General features: G+C 40.9%; 2 protein-coding genes and 2 long non-coding RNA genes across 4 annotated transcripts in view; 2 read left to right on the forward strand and 2 right to left on the reverse strand.

Annotated features, from left to right (window-relative positions):
* Positions 1 to 802: 802 nt before the first annotated feature.
* On the reverse strand, positions 803 to 3,358 carry LOC110958154 (uncharacterized). The gene is made up of 2 exons (XR_002596159.2): positions 2,752 to 3,358; positions 803 to 2,177 (listed from the first exon to the last, which is right to left on the reverse strand). It is a non-coding gene; the product is annotated as an uncharacterized LOC110958154 (long non-coding RNA).
* Positions 3,359 to 3,901: 543 nt separating this feature from the next.
* Positions 3,902 to 16,821, forward strand: ak4 (adenylate kinase 4). The gene is made up of 5 exons (XM_022219456.2): positions 3,902 to 4,466; positions 5,382 to 5,501; positions 9,119 to 9,291; positions 11,905 to 12,023; positions 14,601 to 16,821. Exons 1-5 carry the CDS (start codon positions 4,325 to 4,327, stop codon positions 14,725 to 14,727), a joined length of 681 nt encoding a protein of 226 aa, XP_022075148.1. The 5' UTR covers positions 3,902 to 4,324; the 3' UTR covers positions 14,728 to 16,821.
* A 935-nt stretch (positions 16,822 to 17,756) lies between these two features.
* dnajc6 (DnaJ (Hsp40) homolog, subfamily C, member 6) overlaps positions 17,757 to 23,514 on the forward strand; it is a 54,755-nt gene continuing 48,997 nt past the window's right edge. Inside the window, exon 1 of the mRNA XM_022219453.2 lies at positions 17,757 to 18,045. The gene's annotated coding sequence lies outside the window, so the exon portion shown is untranslated. The remainder of the gene's footprint in view (positions 18,046 to 23,514) is intronic.
* On the reverse strand, positions 19,425 to 23,449 carry LOC110969381 (uncharacterized). The gene is made up of 2 exons (XR_002596968.2): positions 21,863 to 23,449; positions 19,425 to 21,756 (listed from the first exon to the last, which is right to left on the reverse strand). It is a non-coding gene; the product is annotated as an uncharacterized LOC110969381 (long non-coding RNA).

Raw genomic sequence — 23,514 nt, forward strand, 5'->3', positions numbered from 1 at the left:
TCTGAATCTGTGCTATTATAAACATTCATTTGACTTGAATCAGTTCAATTTATTAATGTCAAACTCAGGACACAAGGGAGGCAAGACAACTACAGGACTAACATCATGTTTTGTTCATAATCATCCTAAATGAGAGTGTGGTATTTACTAAAATGTGCATGGAAGGTATTTACAAAATTGTGTAAATTAACAAAAACTGTGTAAAAAAAAACTGGGTATGTCCTGCCTCAATAAAAGATAGCCCTGATTGTCCCTGAAGGTACTGTAAGATCTCACAGCTGCTAACATCACTCATGACAAAAAACAAGAAACAACTCATCAGGTAATGATGATAAGGTTAAAAAAAAATGCATTTTCAAAAATAAATTATTTGACAATTGCGCTAGCTTACTTAGCTAGACAATGCATGCATGTTCCTATTCAAGGTGCCTTTTAATAATTTGACACTCAGACTTTTTAATTTTAAAAAAATGAATCATGGAACTGACATCAGATGGCACCATTGTAACTCTTCAGCTCTTGTTTTGTTTCAGTCACTCCATAGCTGACTGCTTTATGCCTGCAAACCTCTGTCTTTAAGAGATTTTTAAATGCAGAGATGATTTATTTATTTTTAAATGCACAAATTCAGAATAAAAAATACTTAATTTGCAATGCATTTTCCCCTCAGGGATCAACAAAGTGTTTCTAATTCTGAACTTGCAGATTTTTAGTTTAGTAGCACTCGAATACAAAATGATGTCTTAATATTAGATTCAGCTAGGGGAAATTATTCTTATAAATAAAAACAACAAACACCGCATTTTAAATATCCCGTTGAACTTTTATTAATCTTCACACCTTTTTTTAATGTACATACTCACACTTGTCCACCTGCTCTTTGGTCTTCTGCTGCTTTGATCACTGCACTAGTGTCAAGTTGGCAGCCATCCTTCAGTTATCACAGTACTGTACCTTCGATGGGGACAGCATCAGCACTGTGATAACTGAACCAGGGCAGCCTGTCAAATCTAGCAGTCCGTGGCTTCACTCCATTTGTCATCCACCCATAATATCCGTGCTGTAAGATACCGTTTTCCTTTTGCATTCCTGCAGCTCCTCTGGTGGTATCTCATGTGATATCTCCAGCTTCTCGTATATTGCACCACACAGAAGCTACAACTACAACAGATTCACTTACAGACTGATACAGGCATGCAATTTAACAATACATCAGTTACTGAAGTATCCGTTACACCAATGATCTCCTAAAGATGGGATTTACATTTGAAAAAAACAACAACATTTCAGTCAAAAATGATTCCCTTTTAATTAAGTTTCAAAGTCAGAGATTAAAAAAAAGCCTATTCGTAGTTGGTTAGAGCAGAAACAAACATGCAGTCTGCTAAGAAGAAAGATGCTGTTATGTGAGAGGTTGCAGTCAGTTAAATCCCTCAACATTTACAGTCAAAGAATCATTATTCTGGTAGGAGGTATGACAGGTTTTGCTATTTGCACAGACAAACTGTTACAAATATTGATTCTGTCCTTCATGACACAGACTCAGTTGCACATTATGAGTTAAAAAAAATAGACTTTTTAGGATAGGAGCTGCATGTGACAGAGTGACAAACACATGGAAATCCACTGACATTGCTTTTCAACATCATTTTTCACGGAGCTTTCGCAGTGTCTAAAGAAAATCCAGTTAATAATGCATAAGGCAGCACATGCAACACGAACCCGGTGACCTAACAGATGTGGATCTGTGATGTCTCTGAGCTTGTAGTTGAGCTTTTTTCTTTTTAAAAAAAAAAAAAAGTCTCTAGCTTGCTGCTACACAGTATCCTGGTAAATATTTCATCTCATAAAACAATAACGGGTACAAAGGTTTCATTTCACTCTTTTCCCTCCCTCACCTCTTTCCTGCTTTTGGACGAGACAGTATATTATTCATACCAACCACAAGGCCGAGTGATGTCAGACTTGTTATGATTCTGGTCGCCGGCTCCTCCCCCTCCTCTCTCCTCCTCCTCCTCCTCTCGAGCAGTCCGGTCGCGTCGCTTTGGCCGACGTTAGCGGCTCCTCCTCCCTTCGCCAGGCCGAGTCCGCCCCTCCGCGCTTCATGTAAACAACTCCATTAGGGCGCACTGGCCAAAACTGTCCACGGAGGACGTGGACGGCAACATGTGCAGCAACTAAAACAGGGGCGGGTTGGAGAACAAACACACAGTCAGAGCCTTTTGTTGTCATCCGTAGAAAAGAAGAAAAAAAGAAAGAAAAGAAAAAAACCGAAAAAAATAAACGCGCCCCTGTGATGAAAGCGCGTCCATATTGCGTAAAGCTTCAATGTAAATAACAGGCTTACAAGGGTGAAGGCACTTATCTCAATGAATAACGACAACAAAGAGAGCAGAAAATAGCAGTCGCTTGTTGCCGTTTGCCACAAAGAAATAAATAAAAGTTGAGCCCAAATATTCCCAACACGACCGTTTGTGCCAGCACACAAAAACACGCACGCTCGTCTCAATCAAACCCAATGTGCTCTTGAAAAAGCGACCCAAAATAAAACAAAGCGCAACAAATATCTATGTACAAGTGCAACGTTCGCATTGAATATTGTGCAGCCAAACGTTAACGCCCAGCAGTGCACACACACCCCTTTTTTTCTGGGCAAAAACAAACAGCACGCTGTGAGATCCAAATATAATCATTTATTCCTAATTGCGTTGAGTCTGCATTGAACGCTGAAGAAATATTACGCGCACTTACCTGCGATTGCCCCGTTTAATCCCCCGTGTTTACATGAATATTTTTAATGACGCAGCAAGACCACACAGAGCAACGTGATTGTCGCCATTTTTTGTTGTTATTGAATTCTCCAAAACCATGTGACAGAAATGATCATGATTTTAAAAGCAGGCTTCCGGGTGCGCCGACGACAACTTGTTTCGCGAGGCTAAACAAAAAACAGAAATAAAAAAAAGGTTCATCTTCCGAGTTGTTTGTCTTGCTGGATTAGTCTGGTTACTCCACGGACTCAACACTGAAGCCTGTGCGCAATATTTGACAGCTCCGGGACGCTGCCGCCGCCGTATGGCTCGCAACAAGTAGGCTACTCACTGGATTCCTCTCGTCCGCAAATGTTGCGTGGAATGACAGCGACTCATGTGCTCTTTTCCCCCCTCCTCCTCCTCCTTTGCGCCTCCAGTCAAACAGCACAAAACCCCCCAGAGGAGATAGTAACCCACCACCAAGCACGAGCAATAATGAAAGCTCTGATCGGTTGGAAATGCTGTCAACAAGTGGCAGAATCCAAGAATAGCCCGATGACACTCCTTATTTTATTGCAGAGCTGAGTTTCTTGATTTCAACTTTGGTGATCCATTTCAAAAATTGGAGCCCATTAGTGACCAGTTTATTGGAAAATTCATTCTCAAATGTTTTATTTTTAAGATTGCAGAACCACTATTTGCGTGACATCTTTTTAAATTAGGGTCATGACACTTTTTGGTTTTAGAAAATACCTGTAATCTCACCTTAAACACGCACTTAAAATGAGATTATTAGATCACCCACAGAAATCGTTGCCATTGCAGTTTATGCACCCTTATAATAAAGCTTCTCCAACGGACAGGAGGACCAGTATTGTTCTATTCCTTGCTACAACTTACTAAACTTTACTCTTCTTGCAGTGCATTGGACGTTTTGGGATTATTTTATTGCGTATTTTTTGCCTGTTAGTATGTATGAGGGCATTCTCAGCCCACAGATAAATAGGTGAACAGGGCGTTTTCCTGTCTCCTACACGCCCTGTGCAAAAATATAATCAGGATTATTCGACTTTCCCCTCTCAGATTTCGCCTGCACTGACAGACTACAGTGTGCGTCCATGAAAAACTACAGGAACCAGTTTGCCCCGCGGAGTTCACTCATCCGCATTTTTTCTGGATGATGTGCGCAGAAAAATAGGGCGTTGTGGAGACTCCCTCATTCATTCGCAGAGAAAACTCTTGTTCTTAAAGACGCAGCCGTGCGCAATGTATCCATAACAGAGCTGGAAGGGAGAGGAAAAAAAGGGGAACAGGCGTTTCGATCCGAGTCAAAGAGCAGGTTAGCCCCAATGTGCGCAGAGAGTGGGCTCTGCGTAAAGACCCACATACTCCAGTGACACGGTTAAATTGACATCGGCTACTTTTAAAGCCGCCCTGTCTTCTTCTGCCTACACGCGTGCAGCTCATTAGGACTCTGATTAAGAGGTGAATCGGTCTCTTGCGCACAGGCAGCAGTAAGTGGCATTTGAGCATCCTAGAGTTTTTTGCAGCAGCGTGTTTTTGAGGAAGAAATGGCCAAGTTATTCCGAGCTGCTATCATGGGTCCACCAGGATCAGGGAAAGGCACGATATCCAAGAGGATTGCGCAAAGCTTTGGCCTGCAGTATCTGTCCAGTGGCCACTATCTGCGAGAGAGCATAGCGGCAAACACAGGTAGGATACATCTGTGCATGTGCTGAAGCCCAAATGTCAATACTGTGGTGTCAACAGGAAGAACATGCCTGCAGAAAAAAAAAAGTTGAAGCGCGTCATTTTCTGTGCTGCTTATGTGTGTTTCACGATCCTCGTGTTTTCTTTCCTCTGGAGAGCCTTCTGATTGTGACCGAAATGCAAATACAGCCGAAGAAAGTTGCAGAATGAAGATAAATGTGGATTTTCTGGCTTACAATTGTTTATATTAAAGCTCAGTTAACAGAAACCCATGCAGCCCTCCAAATCCAACACCGAGAATTCCGAAGAAAGCAGTTTTTATTAGGTTTTTGTCTGTTTTTTTTCTTGCACAAACATCTGACGATGTCTTACTCTAGTTACAGTCTAGTGTTGAAGTTTTTGCTGTTATCATTTCCTCAAATCTCCTAAACCACTCGTTGTGTCTCCCTTAACTTCCTCATTATAGCAAACCAACTGGAATCAATTTAAATCCCAGCCTGTGCCAAGCCCATGTATACTGACAATAAAGTTGATTTCAGGTCAGAGAGCTGGAGTAAAAGCCTGAGTGCCTGGCCAACTCAAATGCCTGAGAAAGGTTATGACTTGCGGATGCATTTTTTCTTCTCTTTTCAGAGAAAATTTTCTGTACTTTATAAACCAGTGAATTCAAGAGGCCTGTTTGTTTGAGGAAGTCTGACTTGGCAGAGTGTTTATGTAATTATCCACACTAGGCCTGAGGGTTTCCAGTGAAATTTAGGAGGACGATAGAAACAGCTACTTATTTCTGCAGGGACACAAATTTAGGTTGGATACTTGGGATGCAACAGGCCGTTCCCTGCCTCTTTTGTTTAGAACTTGAAAGTCAGGGAGCAGAAGCATTTACGCATAGTCTATTTTCACCTGTCTGTTGTTTATCAGAGGCAGGGGTGCTGGTGAAGTCCTATGTAGAAAGAAGCATGCTGGTGCCCGACCATGTGATGACCAGACTGATGCTGCCCAGACTGAAGCAGCTGAGCGGCCACAGCTGGCTGCTGGATGGTAAGAAAACAGTGTTTCTGTTACAGCTCCTGCTTTATATAATGTCATTCTACTGAACCTCTTTCTTGACTATGTATTGTAAGGGAATGTGTTTTTAATAATGCAGTGTCATGGCAGTGGTAGTAAGTAACTGCCTGCCATCCCTTACATCTGATTGGCTGCCACAGGTGCCACCCCCAAAGGTGGGGCCATCAGGCAAGCATTTTTTTTTTCTCTTTTACACCTCTGCAATTTGAGAAACATGACCACAAAGTGCCACATGCAATGCCCCCTTTCCTTCAGTATGAGGTGGTAGTAAAGTGAGCTCGATGTTATCCTACATCTGTGGGTAATTAGTGCTCCGAGGCACTGAGTTCAGTGCCAGCCGCCCCTAACTGTTACTGAACTTAAAGTAGTCGGATGTTTGAGTTCAGATTCAAAGAAAAAAGTCCTTCAAAAAGCATTTTTGATTTTCAGATCAGCAGGGTCAAGCAAGTTCCCTGTGCTTGCTTGATCTCTTTTGCAATTTTTAATTTAATTACAGTCGGTGCCAAACATCAGGCAATGATTTCCCCCCACCCCCCAAAAAAATGAAACTTAAGCAGAGTAAATGTGGGAGACTTTTTGTTTTTTAAATAATTGTCCTATGATGCATTAAACTACTTTGGTGTAACACTAGCAACTAGCAATTAGATCACATACTGTGTGTCAATGTGTTGTTCATTTTTTGTGCATGGATTATATAATAATTTGCATATTAATGGAAAGTGTGTAAAGACAAAGCCAGTCTCTTGTTGCTATGCTGAATTCAAATACCTCAAGTAGCTGAAAATGAGTCTCACAACACTGTTATTTGTTTAGTTTTTTATATGTACTTTTGAGGACACTGAGTGATGTCCTGAGATGACAAAAACCAACAGATCATTGTGTCTTTTTCAAGGTTAAAAATTAGCCCCTATCGTCAAGAGAGATGCCAAACATTGATGAGGCAAGCAAGTGAGCGTTAAACATATTTAAACCTTGAAACACGATCAGCAAACAAATAATTGAGCAAGAGGAGAGGGAAGGCAAACACACACGCGTGCCTCCCTGGAGCCTTTCAATCCTATTTATCTCATGATTCTGACAGGCTGACTCATTGGTGTCAGCAGGATATTGACTTGAGTGGTGTAATTCAAATTTTTAAGTTTTCAAATGCATGTGTTGTGCTCATTCTTTCGTTTCATTTTCCCACTGAGAAAATATATCCTCCTCATGTGTACAGTGTATACACATAGTTGTCTTTCTCTGTTGCAACCTTTGATTAGTGCCTTCCTCTCACTCATTTGTGGGCAGCATGATGACATTGATGGGTAGAGAAATATGACAATGTGTTATTGACCAGACAAAAGAACATGCCAGTTTCCACTTGAACACATAAGGAAGCAATAGACTGAGGTTGAGCCCAAATGCATGCATGCCTATCAAATTTAAAGGAAAACATGTTTTGGAAAATGCTTAAAAATAAAGAACCGACATGAAGAGCAGGTTCCCTATGTGAGCTAGTACATCCCATTTGTACTTGAGGATGACAGTGAATACCCACCAGCCTTAGTGGTGGTGTCCTGTAGGTCACCTTGAGATTCTGACCTATCAGTAGAGAGAAGAGGACAGGAGTGGCCTTGTGGTCGGCCCTTTCTGTTTCCATTGTCATGTGGGAGCCAGCAGCCATGACTGCGACGTTAACTCGGAGTGTGCCAAAAACAACAACAAATAGCAGTTACTCCAGTTGTATGAGCATGGGGAAAACAGAACAATGGAGGTCTTTTTATGTTAGCATGTATAGTAAATTTTATGTTGAATATGCTGGTGTTCAAGAGGTGAACACTGCTGCTCAGTCAGGACATGGAGAAGGCAGAGAAATGGCGTTCATGATCAGCATTGTGACCTACATTTATATTACCTGTATTTTATGTTTTAGGGCCAGTCAGAAGCATCTGCTCCAGAGTAGGTACTTTCTGTTCCCCTGAGAGCCAACCAAGTTCTACACAGACTGGTTTGGGGATCTGAACCTGTTTTGAAGGTCATGCCACTCTAAAATGAGTCTAAGTTTCTTCAGTGGAACACTACCTAATGTGTCACTGTAAAGATCTCAGCAATAAAATCCAACCATAGCTGTATTGTACAAATCTCATAGCAAATATGGAACAGAAGCTTAGGTGATATGTTACAGCAACAAGGCTCAAGTCAGTCGGACAGTTTCTCTGTTGGTTCAGACTGGTCTCCTAACTTTTCCTAACATTTTTTTATAGTGAATTACTTTGGACTAATAGATGGATTGATATGTGTATGGCCCTTATACAATATTTTGTGTATACCTTGGTGATCATCAGCAGGTTTTCACTTATCAAGCTATGAAATACGGTAAAATATTCCTACCAACTGCTCAGAATGAACTGGAATAACTTTTGTGGTCCTGTGCCATCTTCAGGTCAAAATTTCAATCTGTCCCAAAATCTGTTTTTTGAGATTTAAAACTAGTATTCTAATCTGCCTCAGCTGTATTAATAAATGTTGACATTCAAATGTAGCTCCACTAAAAAGGAGACGTTAAACATCAGCATGCTTGCATTTATATTATAAACACATTGACATGCTTGTATTAGTAGCAGTTATTCATATTGATCCCAATCGCAACATATGTCATCGGAAGGGCGCTTTACATTGTAAGGTGAAAGAAACCCTGAGCAGCACTTTTCAACAGCAGAGAGGAAAACTCCACTTCAGAAGTGCCATCTTGGGCCTCTTCTCAGCAAGTTAATCAAATCTTACTTGTTCCCACAGTGTGTGTGTGTCTCAGTTTTTCAGCTCCAGATGCTGCAAAGATGGTTAATTTTTACCATGACTATATAACCCCTGGTCCTAAATGGGGTTGGTTTGCTCTGAAAACCAATGAGCCACTGCTGTTCCTGCCTCAGTCCGAGTCTGTCACAGTTTAAGCTGGATAACTAGTGGTTAGTTAGGTGTTGCGTTGCAACTGGGTCAAATTCTTACTCGCTTGTTAACCTGTAGGCGAGGGCTGGCAGAAGTAAATGCCTTCGTATCTTAACAGCTTTTAGTTTACACCTCCAAGTTTCTACCAACCACAAAACGCAATAAAAATGGATTTTCACCAATTGGCACCTTATAACAGCGAGAAGCCTCAGACAGAATCAAGCTCAGGATGGAAGGTACTTCTAGCTCAACTCTAAATACAGCTTCACAGAGCTGCTAGCGTGACTGTAGAGTCTTGTCTTCTTGTTGCTGCTGCTGGTGTATTCAGGCTGTGTAACTGACAGCTTTGTTTTCTCAGTAAGTTCATTCACAAGTGCATAATCCTGTTATTATGTCAGGGCTCCAAACCATTTCACTGGAAACGGTGTCAGTCCAAGTTCACCCTCTGTCAGCTACTGATATTGGCAAACTTTTTAACAGGAAATTACAGTGTGTAAGAGAGTGAAATGGTGCTGTTGACTTGGCCATAATGATGGCACATATGCATTTCAGTCCTAAATGCAGCTGAGTGATAAACAAAGGCCATACATTAGTGTATGTCACCATCTTTCCCTGGTTGTCGATGCCTCACACATCCCCCCCTCTTCCCTCTGATATGTTCCCAGGTTTTCCTCGTACACTGTCGCAGGCCCAGGCCCTCAACAATTTGTGTCAGCTGGACTTGGTCATCAGCCTCAACATCCCCTATGAGACTCTGAGGGAGAGACTGAGCGACCGCTGGGTCCACCCGGCCAGCGGTAGAGTCTACAACATGGGCTTCAACCCACCCCGAGTGAAGGTGTCAGAAATCCGGAAGTGGCAGTTTAGTTACAATCTACAGAATATACAGCAGTGAGGAATTTAATGTGTGTTCAAAATGAAAGACTGAAGGCAGATGAATTCTTTATTCGGTACTCCACCCTCCAGCCAGACAACACTCCTACAGCTTATTGGTTCTCTTTGCAAACTCCTAATCACCAGACAGACTAGTTGGTATCTTATAAAATTGAAATATGAACTTTTTTTTTTTTTTAACATGGACATGTTTAAGTGATTCACAGATATTTAAAAAAAAATATACCATATATGTACTTACAGGACACACAAAATATACATGATGAACTTTAACATTTACAAAAGAAAACATGTCCAATATGCAACTTACAGTAATGTAATGTGGAAACGTGAAGTCGCCACTACACATACACCGACAATGAAGATGACACAGCCTGCCTTAAATTTGAAGTGAAAAAGAAATGTCCTTTGACAGAATTAATTTCAGTTTTTCAACGTGGGAAATGGACAATGTAGAAGACATTTTAACTAGGAATTGGAACTAGTTTATTGTGGGGAAAAAATGAGTCAAATCATTCGTAATGAATACTTTCAGAATTTTAAGACTCATGTGGAAAGAACATTTAAATAATGCAAACATTTTTAAGCAAAATTGTTGTGCTAAAAGTCAGTTTTTGAAAATATATCCTATGATCTATAGATCTATAGTAGAGCTTGAAAAGAGGATATGGCAATACTATTGTTTCATGTTGACTACAACATTCAAGCTGTTTGCGCTTCATATATTTTTAATACATGAGCACCCTAAGATCAATACATGGGTATTAATGTTGTCTAAATGCAGTATGTTGTGACGCAGGCAATTTTCCTTTTTAATTACTCACGTGGACAAAATTGTTGGTACCCCTCAGTTAAAGAAGGAAAAACCCACAATTCTCACTGAAATCACTTGAAACTCACAAAAGTAACAATAAATAAAAATTTATTGAAAATTAAATAATCAAAATCAGCCATCACTTTTTAATTGTTGATTAACATAATTATTTTAAAAAACTAATGAAATAGGGCTGGACAAAAATGATGGTACCCATAACTTAATATTTTGTTGCACAACCTTTTGAGGCAATCACTGCAATTAAACGATTTCTGTATTTGTCAATGAGCGTTCTGCAGCTGTCAACAGGTATTTTGGCCCACTCCTCATGAGCAAACAGCTCCAGTTGTCTCAGGTTTGATGGGTGTCTTCTCCAAATGGCATGTTTCAGCTCCTTCCACATATGTTCAATGGGATTCAGATCTGGGCTCATAGAAGGCCACTTTAGAATAGTCCAACGCTTTTCTCTCAGCCATTCTTGGGTGTTTTTGGCTGTGTGTTTTGGATCGTTGTCCTGTTGGAAGACCCATGACCTGCGACTGAGACCAAGCTTTCTGACACTAGGCAGCACATTTCTCTCCAGAATGCCTTGATAGTCTTCAGATTTCATCGTACCTTGCACACTTTCAAGACACCCTGTGCCAGATGCAGCAAAGCGGCCCCAAAACATTACTGAGCCTCCTCCATGTTTCACCGTAGGGACAGTGTTCTTTTCTTCGTATGCTTGGTTTTTGAGTCTATGAACATAGAGTTGATGTGCCTTACCAAAAAGCTCCAGTTTGGTCTCATCTGTCCAAAGGACATTCTCCCAGAAGCTTTGTGGCTTGTCAACATGCATTTTTGCAAATTCCAGTCTGGCTTTTTTATGAGTTTTTTTCAGCAGTGGTGTCCTCCTTGGTCGTCTCCCATGAAGTCCACTTTGGCTCAAACAACGACGAATGGTGCGATCTGACACTGATGTACCTTGGCCTTGGAGTTCACCTTTAATTTCTTTGGAGGTTGCTCTGGGCTCTTTGGATACAATTCCAACGATCCGTCTCTTCAATTTGTCATCAATTTTCCTCTTGCGGCCACGTCCAGGGAGGTTGGCTACTGTCCCGTGGGTCTTGAACTTCTGAATAATATGAGCCACTGTTGTCACAGGAACTTCAAGCTGTTTAGAGATGGTCTTATAGCCTTTACCTTTAAGATGTTTGTCTATCATTTTTTTTCGGATGTCCTGGGACAATTCTCTCCTTCGCTTTCTGTTGTCCATGTTCAGTGTGGTACACACCTTTTCACCAAACAGCAGGGTGACTACTTGTCTCCCTTTAAATAGGCAGACTGACTGATTATGAGTTTGGAAACACCTGTGATGTCAATTAAATGACACACCTGAGTTAATCATGTCACTCTGGTCAAATAGTTTTCAATCTTTTGTAGAGGTACCATCATTTTTGTCCAGGCCTGTTTCATTAGTTTGTTTTTTTTAAATAATTATGTTAATCAACAATTAAAAAGTGATGGCTGATTTTGATTATTTAATTTTCAATAAATTTTTATTTATTGTTACTTTTGTGAGTTTCAAGTGATTTCAGTGAGAATTGTGGGTTTTTCCTTCTTTAACTGAGGGGTACCAACAATTTTGTCCACGTGTGTATTTATCTTATTGTGCTGCGACATAATCCTTTTTGCAGTAAGTTTTTGCAGCATTGTCTTGAGTTGACCTTTGGTGCATCATTGACCTTGCGTTGCCCCCCTCAGGGTAAGGATGACGTCACCGGTGAGCCACTGATTCAGCACGATGACGACAAGCCCGAAGCTCTGATGGCCAGGCTGAGACACTACAAAGACGTGGCAAAGCCGGTCATAGACTTGTACAAGTCAGTAAATTCTTCATTTAATTGGTGTACAGTCTGTACTCAGATTTCGATGTGATTTTTCATTACAACAACCAGTTTCGCGACAGAACCACAAATATTTTGGTGTATTTCCTGTAAGCAGCAACTTAGAAAATCAAAATTAGGATAAATTAAGGGAGATGAGCCACCAGAATGGAAATTAACTGGTTTTATAGTAACATTAAAGTATTGTGGTATGTTATTGTCACAAACAAATGAGATTTGACACTGAAAAGCAATGCATTCCTGTGCATTATTACACACACAAAATCAAACTCCAAAACAAAACACACATGTTGTGAAAGAGATTACATCAGTTTTCTTTCATTTGGGATCTTGGCATTCCAAATCTTTTATTGCCTTATTTTCTTTTGAAAATTTCCTGCTGCGGTCAAGCTCTTTTGCCAGATGTCACAGATGGTTTTCTGAGGTAACTACATTTATTGCAAATGATTTAACATTTTGTTTGTATAAGGACATCCCTAGTTAAAGGGCAACTCCTTTTGTAACTCTAGACGTACACCCCCTGTCAAAAGTTTTAGGACACTGTCTCATTCAAATAAAATAGAACCTGTCCTACGACTTTTGACAGGGGGTGTATTTCATCATATGGATGTGATCAGGGCAGGACTCCGATCATACATGTAAAGTTTCAGGCAGATTGGAGCATGTTCAGGGCATTTACACAGCATTTGAAATTTCATGGCGAAGGATCAAAATTCCAGAGGCCACCACGGACACGCTCTTTGACTTTGGAAAAAGATTTTTAAAACTTTGGATCATTAAGGCCTCCTGTATGTACTGGCCCAATTTGAGGTGAATTGGAGTTTCCCCCTAGGAGGAGTTCGCTCTAGAAAAAAAATGAAAAATGGGCAAAATCTGACATTGAACGCAAAATAGCTCACTTCCTGTTGGGTTTGGAATGTGGCTGTCACTGACTTTTTTGTTCAGCCTGATGTGCTCCATATGTGTACCAAATTTGGTAGATACACCCCCTGTCAAAAGTTGTAGGACATGTTCTTCTTTATTTGAATGAGAAAGTGTCCTAAAACTTTTAACAGGGGGTGTAGGTATGTAAATTCTGATTAAATGTCTTAGATTTCAAGTACAGTGGTCCCTCGCCATATCATTATTGACTTTTCGCAGTCTCACTGTATCACAGATTTTTAAATGGCATTTGGTATTGCACATTTTTCGCTATATCGCAGAATTTTGGGGTATGCTGTATAGATATTTTCATACACTTATAGTGGTGAGCTAGCCTAGCCGCGCCAGACAACCCACGGCAACGAATTTAATTCTCTGCCAGGGTCGACAACAAAAACGACAATAGTCGTTGAGCTCCATTAGCACCGACTCTGAATAATCTTTCTGTTAACATGTCTGTAATATACTTGAGCTTCACCCATTGACTGTATAAATAAGGCTTCACCGAACTACCGCATCCTCTGATTTCCTGTGCTCTAGGAGCCTATTCGTTGCGCTGATTGGTTGTATACCTACCCAATTGCTGCAGAGTGATTTGATAGACAACCTTTTAGCCTGCCTCCCTCCCTGTCGAGCGTGCCTAGACCCTTGTGCCTTCAGAACCTGGGTCTAGCATGGCTAGGCTAGCAGCTCTGAAGAAAGATGCTGGCAACAGGATATCGGCCTTTTATGTGCTCTGCAACTGGTTGAACATAAACCAAAATAATGGCTTTTAAACCCTCAACTCCCTGAACTCCCATGGTGCATTGCAGCACTACAGTTCAGTCAAAGTGACCAGCTCTGTGAATGCTACTTTATTTTAATGATTTTTGCAGTAAAATAAGCATTTTCTAGCCTAAAAAATTGAAAACAACATAAATGTATATCTAACAAAAAAGCATATTAAAAGAATATTTAATCTAAATAAAATGCGTAGCGTAGAGCACTGGGCACTGATTGGCTCAGTGACTGTAGGCTCATCTTCTCTGTCTCTCTTATGTAGCAGCATTCAGCATCTGGCCTTGTTCATTTCACATGTCTGATCGCTGCACATAGTGTTGCTCTGCGGTGTTATGCGGCGTGTGGGAAGGGTTTATAAAGCCTTAAAACAATTTTAAAAATAATATATATAGTCACTACTTCACGGATTTTCATCCATCGCGGGCTGTCTGGAACGTAACCCTCACGATAGACGAGGGACCACTGTAATGGCACTTGAGTCCGAAGACTGCAAGCTTGAAAAAAATAAAATAAAACAGTGAGTCCTAGAGTTGGAGAAATGCTAAGGTCACTACATTTTAGTAGCCCACTCCCAACCCCTGCTTGAGGTTGCACTAGCTGCTGCTAGCATGACACACCTGACTTGTACTGAATATTTCAGGAGCTGGTGTTTGTGCACGTACTAAAAGCTGATATCTCTGATTGTACTGCATACGTTTTTGGTTCTTTTTTCAAAAACATTTTTTTGTGAAATCAGCAATGTTGTAAAGGAGGAATGCTTGGTTGCTGAACTCTTTGTAACATCTTGAGATAACTGCAATGAAAACCTGCTTTCCTCTTTATTTGTTCATCCGTCTTTGTTTCCTTACTCAGGTCACAAGGAGTCCTGCACTCGTTTTCCGGTACAGAGACGGACCGGATTTGGCCTTACATCAACTCTCTCCTCAACACCAAGATGCACACACAGCCGTCAGATGCCTGCCGAACCCAGACACCCTGACACTACTGAGAGAGAAGCCACGGGGCTGGAGAAGGAGGAGGGCGAGGGCGAGGGCAAGGCAGGGTGATGTCTTTACATAGTGGCCTCGTGTCAGCTTTGAGCTTCCTCATCAGAGGTCGAGAGAAAAGGACTAGGGCACTGATCAGCACGTTTGTGATTCAGTCTTCAATCATTAGTTGGGTTTTTCTAGATGAATGGTTGTATGCAAATATTTCAGGAGCTTTGTACTGAAGATTGTGACGAATTCCACGTAATCACTGTAAAAATGTTCACATCCTGCAAGGCAAAATCAAAACGGATCATTTTCATAAATCAGCATTTCACACAAGCACCTGTTTTTCCACATTTGACTTTCAGTTTATTCAATCCACACTACAAATAGGCAAAAAAAAAAAAATACAGATTCGGGGATTTTCTTGATGGTAACAATATTGGTGCACTAATATATCATTGGAAACCAAAAAATGAGGGGTTTGGTAGCTCAAAGCATTAAATATGTAAGACTGATTCACTGCTGTCATGAAAGTAATCTGCTATTCAAACACAGATTGTCTTTGTTTTTATTGAAAAATCTGGGATCTTTACATATCCAGTGATACATGGTAGATTTTTTTTAATTTTTTTTTTTTGGTGGCAATAACAAATAATATCACATTATTTCCTCTATAAGTATGCTGTGTGGGTGTGAATTTAATTATCCTTCTTTTTGTCATAACTTCACAACATTCTGAAACTGAGGAGTTACAGCTTTCACTGAGCAGAAAACGCACAAATTTCAGTTTCACTACAATCATAACCCACCAAAAGTGATGCTCAGCATGGTGTTATCTACAACCAGACCTGTGCTTTGATAGATCACCATCTGGGTACTTTTTTTTTGTTTGTTTTTTCTCAAATACTACAAACCTGAAAACGCTTGCATGCAAGTCATTTCATGAAGCAGTTTTTAGCTCTTTACTTGTTTCAGCTCAGTGTTTCTAGAATATATCCATCATACACAGATGAGGTGCACTGTATAAACTGCTATTCTTTACTTTAATGCTGGAACACCGCAAACTTTTCTAAGCAGTCATCTTTGGGCGTGGTCTAAGAAGGCCTCGCTGTCGCTCTGCGGCACTTTGGGGCTGGGATGAAGACCGATGCCTTCAATGTCGTTACATTCCTTTAAATGTAAGAGATATAAATATAAGATTGCCTTGAGATTTATGTCGTATTTCTATTGAAATGTAATGTTTTTCTTGCTGTTATTGTTCAATTATAAAATACTGTTGCTTATAACTTTAGCAAGCAAGAGGTCACATGTCGATTCTGACTAGGTCATTTATGTAAAAGTGTTGTTTTTGCCCTTCCAGATTGTTTGAATGTATAAATCACTGTTACAAGATGAACAGTTTGTATAATGTCCAGCTTTGCTTTGCAGCTTTTCATTGATTGTTTTTACGGCTTGTCATAATTAATCACCATAGAGAACAGCTTATGTTCAGTCATTTGAAGTTTGCCTCAAGCACACCAGTGACCAACATGTGCAATAGAACAACCAAAACCAAATACGATTTGTTTTTCAGTTGTGGCAATACTGACATTCCAGTTTTCAAAGACTTTCTTGTAAATGTTTCATCACCTTAATTGATTACAAAATAACAACAAAATGCAAATTCAGGGATTAGTCATGGGCAGCACATGTTTTCCATCTGTTTTTCAGTTATTTTTCTGGTTTATTTTCCATTTCTGGGGGTTAAAGGATATTGTGTGCTGTACATTAGATTGTGAAGCCTTTTGAGTTCCCGTAGATGGGAGACCAAAGAAGAAGAAACTGTCAGAGAATCACAGCAGAAAAAGTGTGAAGTGTGTTCATTTGATAAACACGTCTGTAGAGTCTGTCGAGAGCAGCTGATTTACATTGTGGTTTCTGCTGTGTCGACTCTATAGCTGGATGCTCAGTCTATTGTTGAATGATTGGGTGTGATGCGCTAAACTGTACAAAACCACAACTCACTGCTGTTATGCAACACCAGTGAGTTTCTTTTCTGTCCTGTGTTCATACTATGGTGTCTGCACAGATTACATTCCAAGAACAATAAAAAATATTTTCCCACGTCTGCTTTTGTTGTCTGTCTATATGACTCATCTACTTGTTTTGCAACACACTGCACCTACTTCATTGACAGTTTATCAGTTATTGCCAGACTGTGTTTGGTGCAAGACAACCACTTAATTCATACTAAAGTGATTAAGCTCCCAGACAGGATTTCTGCACATAGGTGGCTTAAATATTTCTTCAAGGACGCAGTGCAGTCACAAGACTCAACACCAACGCGGTCTTCCGTTCTTGCAATAAAAAGTAATGGAAATGCTCAGCCCCTCCCTTCTTTGCTCCTTGATCTTTCAAATCATGTGAGAAAAACAGGAAGCAGCAGGAGGGTGTGTAAACCTAAGTGCAAAAGCAATGGTGGATGTTTAAAACACGCACTGAAAAACACACAGAGACACGCGTGGATAGGAGCACTATCTGTTGTGTCTCCTCCTTCTTGTCTAATCCTGTCGGATCAGTAAATAAAGCCCATGTGCATTAGGGCTTGGGTGAAACTCCTGCTCCACTTTAACACATTACATCTGCTGTGTTTACCTTTGACAGGAGGTGCAGGGCAGCGTTAGAACCATAACAAAAGGACAATATTATCTATTACAATGTGTCTAAAACCAACAATTGTCAACCTTCAGGATTAACAGGTGTTCTTTTGGAGACTCCAACTTGACAAAAGTCAGTTCAGAATGCACATTTTTGAAATATCTATTAGTTTTTTTGTACTACTGGTGGATGTCATAAGGGTTGTTTTTTTAATTACTGCACTTCTCCAAAGAGGCTTCCTTCAGCACATTCCCCTTCCTGAAGTCCACTCCTGGTTTTTCTGTTCCAGGACGCGCTGTCAGACGCAGTTTCCACCGCACAGATCTATGAACATCCTCACTGCTGCCCTCTCCTCGCTTACGCACATCCACAGCTTCTGCAGATCTACCAATCGCCATCGCAGGACGGTGTTTGTTGATCATATGCCAAAATGTGATTATACGATGATGCCGTAGCCCGGTGCAGCCTTCTGTGATATTTTTTTTTTAACCTGCAGGTTAAGTTGGAGCTGCGTAGGGAAATCCTGACATTATAGCGTGTGTCTTGGGATGTTTAACGCTTTGACCTTTGACTGGCAGCGAATGACAAATCAAAGGTCGGTGTGTGTGCGCGGAGCCGGGGTTCAAAGCGCATCTCCAGCACGGCACAACACGACGCTCCCGGGAGAATGCCAGAAATCGCTCTGAAAGGTAAAAGTCGTCTGCTGGGGTTTAGGGGTCCTTTGTTTTGATGTGATTCTTGTTTGACTGACTCAGCCTCCCCTGTGAGAGGATGGAGTGAGAGCATCATGATCCGTGAGAGGATGTTACATAATATGAGGCTACCTCTGGAAATTGCTGTGACCACTTCCCCCCACGGTGCGTCCCCGCTCGGTGGACAGAACATGTTCCAGGGAGAAATCTGTTGCCTTTTTCCCCCTCCTCGTTTCTGAGACAAATGAATCTAAAATGCCAAACTTGTCTCTGTGCTCTGGGCCTATATATGGCTGGATGCGCGCAGGAGCATCATGAATGACATCATTTGGGTTATTTTTGTCGGTGGTGTCGATTTTTTGTTTGTCCATTTTTGTCATGATTCATTCTGCGAGGCAATCATAGCTGCATGATTAATGGCATCAACTTAATTAAATGCACAGCGTGACGGGCTGCCACTGTGATTTCAGATGGATTTTTTTTTCTGTCAGCTGATGATTTCGGTAATAGCGTTTCAGGATACCAGTTAAAGGCGAATGACACTTTTACGCGCAAGCCAAATTTCAAAAACATTAAACATCATACAGCAAAGACACAGCCATGATTATATTATTATTATTGTTATCTGATAAATATGCTTCGTCTGTGCCCATCAACAGTATTATCAGAATCACCATCTTCATCACCCGGGGCTGGGTCTACGTTAAGAGGACAGCTCCTCTTTTCCTGTCCTATAACGCACCGTCACATCACCAAGCGTCACGCACATCACGTGAGCAGCTTAGCACGGCTTGGTGTGGCTTCATGTTCTGAGCCACTGACTCACTTTTTTGCTGCAGGATGGTTTGGCTGTCCAGCAGGGTTTAATGCATCAAAAAGCAGGAATTCAAGAGGCAAAACCAGGTTTCCTATTGAAGGAAACATTTGTAATGTGTAAAAACTGCAGACGCACAGAGTTTAAGCCTTTAAGACCAGGGATCTGGAAGTAAACAGACAGGAGAATCTGTGTCTTATTCAGCAGCTTTTCAACAAGATAGATGTCAATGCAGCATGGGTGCCACTGTGACTATATGAAGCCCTACATAGGACGAAAATCCCTGGATTACAGGATTTCTTACAGAAGTCTCAGACTCGGCCACCAACAAATCTACTGCCTGTCTGTTCTGTCAAGCAAATCCTGCAGCTGATGCAGCAGATTCCTAGATTCTGCTTTAACTGTTATGAGGATAATCATTAATCCTCAATCTATCCTATGGAAGATGGGGGGGGGGGGGGGGGGGGGGAACAGTAAAAAATAGGGCAGCAGCTTCTTTTATGATAAGAAATTAGTCAGTATTATGTTACAGTGACGCCATGAAGCAGGTAAAAAGGCACTCTGGAGCAGACATAACAGCTTTTAATGAATTCTTAAAACAGAACTGTAAATCAGCCAGTGGAAAGTCACAATGAGGACTCCTCCAATGCCATTTAGAATTCATCACCAATGCCAAAGTCAATATCAGAGCATGTGAGGCAGGTTTGAACAGGTGTGGGGTTTTGTTTTGTACATAAGGCAACTTAGAAAAAAACTGTCCCAGGTATCACTACCGGTCATTGAGGCAAGGGCTTTGTTAGCATTATCTCTGGCCCTTTGCTTTTTGTTGTGAGTCAGGCACCCTTATTTATACAACAGCTGCACCACAATCATGAAGGTTAAACTGGGATCCATAATACAGTATCTAAAAATGTTAGTATTTTTGGAATAATAGACACAGGAGTTCTAATGCAAAGACTGTTGTTTATGAATGCAGTAGCTGGTTGGTACTTGTATTTTTCAAGGAGAGTTCCAGCTCTGGGTTGTGCTGTTTGTGGGCAGGGGAGAGGGAGGGAGGTGGTGTAATGGAGGCTACAGTTCTGGGGAAAAAGCTGTTCCTCAGTCTGTTGTTTTAATGGCGCGGTACCTCCTCCTTGACGGCTGTGGGACAAACAGGGTGTGTCCAGGGTGGCTGATGTCCATGCAGATGGCCCGTGCTTTTTTCTGCATGCGCTTAGCGTACACAGAGTCCAAGTCCAGGAACTCAGCTCCCACGATTTTCTGTGCCACCTTTATCACTTGGGACAAATCTTCTCTGTCTTTTGCTTTACAGCCACTGTACCACACTGTGTAGCCCAGGCAGAGGATGCTCTCAATGGTGCTTCTTTAGACATTTCTGCACAGTTGTGGAACCAGACCAACCTGCTTAAACTTTCTCAGAAAGAGCATCCTCCACTGGGCTTTTTTCACCAGGTTGGAGGTATTTGGTGTCCATGTCACATCCTTCATAATGTGAATGCCAAGGTGTTTGACCGAGTCCACCCTCCCTACCTCTTCTCCTCTAATATAGAGTGGGGACTGTATGACTCTCCTGGTCCTCCTGAAGTCTCTGATGACTTCCTCTGTTTTGGTGGTGTTGAGGACCAGGTATTTGTCTGCACACCACCCTCCAGATGCTGGACCTCCTGCCTGTACCAGGTCTTTTTTTCCCTCTTAAGGCCTACCACCGAAGTATCGATGGCAAACTTTATCAGGGTGTTGGAGGAGTGGATGGGGACACAGTCCATGGTGAGGAAGCACACACCTCTGTGGTGTTCGTGGTTATGGTGCTGGATGTCAGATTCACCCATCTTGACATTATGAGGCCTGTTGGACAGAATGTCCATAATCCATGAGTTTAATGTGGTGGAGAGTTCAAGGTTGGTAAGTTTGTGTACGAGTTTATGGGGGATTACAGTGTTGAAGGCACTGCCATAGTCTACAAAGAATATCCTGATGTAGGTATCCGGCTGCTCCAGGTTGGTTAGGGATGTATGAAGTGCAACCAAGACAGCATCCTTTATAGATCTGTTTGTCTGGTACGCGAACTGATGGCTGTTCAGATCTGTGAGGATACTTCTCTTGATGTGTGCCATCATTATCCTCTTGAAACGCTTCATAATTAGGGTCAGGTTGACTGGGCTGTAGTCATTGAGGGTTATAATGGCAGACTTTTGGACACAGGGACAATAGTGGTGGATTTGAGGCAGGTGGGGACTGCAGCTTGTTGTAGGGAGAGGGTGAAGATCATCATGGACACCTCAGCCAGCTGGTCAGCACAGGTCCTCTGTAGGCAATCTGACACTTCATTCAGTCCCTTTTCAAATCTCTTTCTTACAATGCAGCACCTTGGAACTGTTTTCAGTATCAGCTTGATTATTTTATCAATTGTTCATTTAAAATCTGTTTAAAATGCCCATTTTAATTTCCCTGAGCCCTATTTTCATTCTTGATTTGTCTGACCATCGCTAAAAACACTAAAGGTGTTGAATTTACTATATAATGAAGCAAAGCAAAAAGAAAACTCTTCCATTTTGAGAATCTTAAACTAATGGATGTCACTGAGTTTTTCTTTTAGTGTGATCTTACTCCTAATATTTTTTTAAAAATTAGCATTTAAAAAAATATCTAGTGTATGTCTTTAAATTAGAAGTTTTATGTATGTTTTTGTTAAATGTATAGTGCTGCTGCAACACTAAAATTCCCCTTATGGGATCAATAAAATCAATACTCTATTTCAAAAGACTGAACAGCTCAATTAACACATTAAAGTATAATTTTATTTTGATGGTTTAAGAAGTTAATCTACTAATCATTTCAGCTCTATTTGCTTATTTGATCTATTTAATGGGCATTTGTTTTCTCAGGCAAACTCACTGTGAACAACAGAGAGAAAGAAAGCAACAATCACACAAATACAAGCGCAGAACACACAGAGAACATGTTTTAACTTCATGTGCAAACCTTTGATCTTGCACTGACCTGGCAGAGAGCATGGCGTTGCACCTGCTCGCTGTGTCCTCAGCATGCAGGGCATCGTGTTCTGAATATTGGTAGGCACGGTTAGGAGCAAGACAGGAAGCTCCATCGCAACAATGCAGCGGCAGCACGTTGCGTCCGGTTATGGCGGGGGTATCGTTCCTCTCTTTCGGACATTCCGTTCCCGCTGTGCTTTGAGCTCCCGTCTGCTCTCCTAAAAGAGTTTCCCAGGCTCATGTCCTCTTTTCAGAACCATGCAGGGCTTCTGTTGCCAGGGGACAAGGCCCAGGAAGGAAGCATGCCATCACTGGTCAGTGTTTTGTCCCGCATGCACTCGGGGTCACAACACAAAAAATTAGACTTAAAGTGACAAATTTGGAGGTAAAATTGCAAATCTGCTGGATGTTACTGACATTATAAAGAGGCTATTAACATCCCAATCTGGTTTTAAGTTGAGAAGAGATTGAGAAAATTCAACGTGAGCTTCCTTTTTCTGACAAAGCATGGTGCTGTTGTCTTACAGTGCTCACGGCTCAAGGCTCCTCTTATTTTTAATCTGTTGTTGTTAATAGGCCAGAGGTCTTTGTTCAATTTTAGTGATGGACTCAAATGAGAAATTTGCATTATCATGGTTCCAGACTCATTATTTGGATTGTATTTGGATCAAAGAAAGCAGGTCGTAGCTGGGGAGCTTTGTCAATTAACTCAATAGTTTCTTGCAACACTGGGGCTTTGAATGATTTCAGCTAATGACACTCAAAGCTCAAAAACAAACTTTAAACCATCATCATTTGTGCCTTTTTACCACATACAGACACTGTGATTTGAGACACTATCCATCATATCGCTAATATGTATCCGGCTTACAAAAAATGTCCAACATTTGGTGTGTCTTTAAAAAAGGGAAGAAAATATTCATTGACAGAAATCCAATCAAAGATCATTCGAATCATCTTTAGAGCAAAATTGCCAAACAACTGAGCATTTTCTACTTCTTATTGCAAGTTTGGTGTCTTGGAATATTTTGAGTCATGGTTGCACTGAGAGGACAACCATAAAGATATGGCTGCTTACACATTGGGATGATCAATGTGTTTTATTTTTATCATTGTTATTATTTTAAAAAAGCAACTTAATAGATAATGAAAATATTTCCGATCACTTCCAAATATTGTAAATAATGCAGGTAATTTTCAACAGTATTGCTACTAATATTAACATTATTTCTAATAAGATGCATGGAAGGACATTTCAGTGCAGAGTAATTCTAACTGGACATTAAATAAAGGTCTTTTGTACTTTTCACATATCTCCTAAAGGGGTATATAAGAAAATGTAATTACATCAAAGGTTAGAGGCTTGACTATAATATTTTAAGGCCTTCACTGATATTAAATTGACTTTAATATATCTGCAGCACTATAATTAAAGCATGCATGCTTTAAAATCATGATATTCTTCCAATATTATTCACACAGAAGAGTATGGTGGAGTTCACAGTGACATTGTGGCACATAATGTATCATTTGAGCTTATGTTTTTTTGCACCCTTTCCAAATAAAATCCTCATTGGAAGCCCTTGAGGGGGCAAAAAATATAGCCTGGACACAACTCCTGATTGGAGCATGTGAATAATGGATGCAGCAGCAACATTG

This window comes from Acanthochromis polyacanthus, chromosome 4, assembly GCF_021347895.1.
Source record: "Acanthochromis polyacanthus isolate Apoly-LR-REF ecotype Palm Island chromosome 4, KAUST_Apoly_ChrSc, whole genome shotgun sequence".
Lineage (NCBI taxonomy): Eukaryota > Metazoa > Chordata > Actinopteri > Pomacentridae > Acanthochromis > Acanthochromis polyacanthus.

What these genes read in the sequence shown, in the direction of transcription:
- ak4 (XM_022219456.2), top strand. Translation starts at nt 4,325, where the DNA reads ATGGCCAAGTTATTCCGAGCTGCTATCATGGGTCCACCAGGATCAGGG. An exon ending in CCACAGCTGGCTGCTGGATG is followed by an intron (nt 5,502 to 9,118) that starts GTAAGAAAACAG and finishes ATATGTTCCCAG; the next exon opens with GTTTTCCTCGTACACTGTCG. An exon ending in CCGGTCATAGACTTGTACAA is followed by an intron (nt 12,024 to 14,600) that starts GTCAGTAAATTC and finishes TTCCTTACTCAG; the next exon opens with GTCACAAGGAGTCCTGCACT.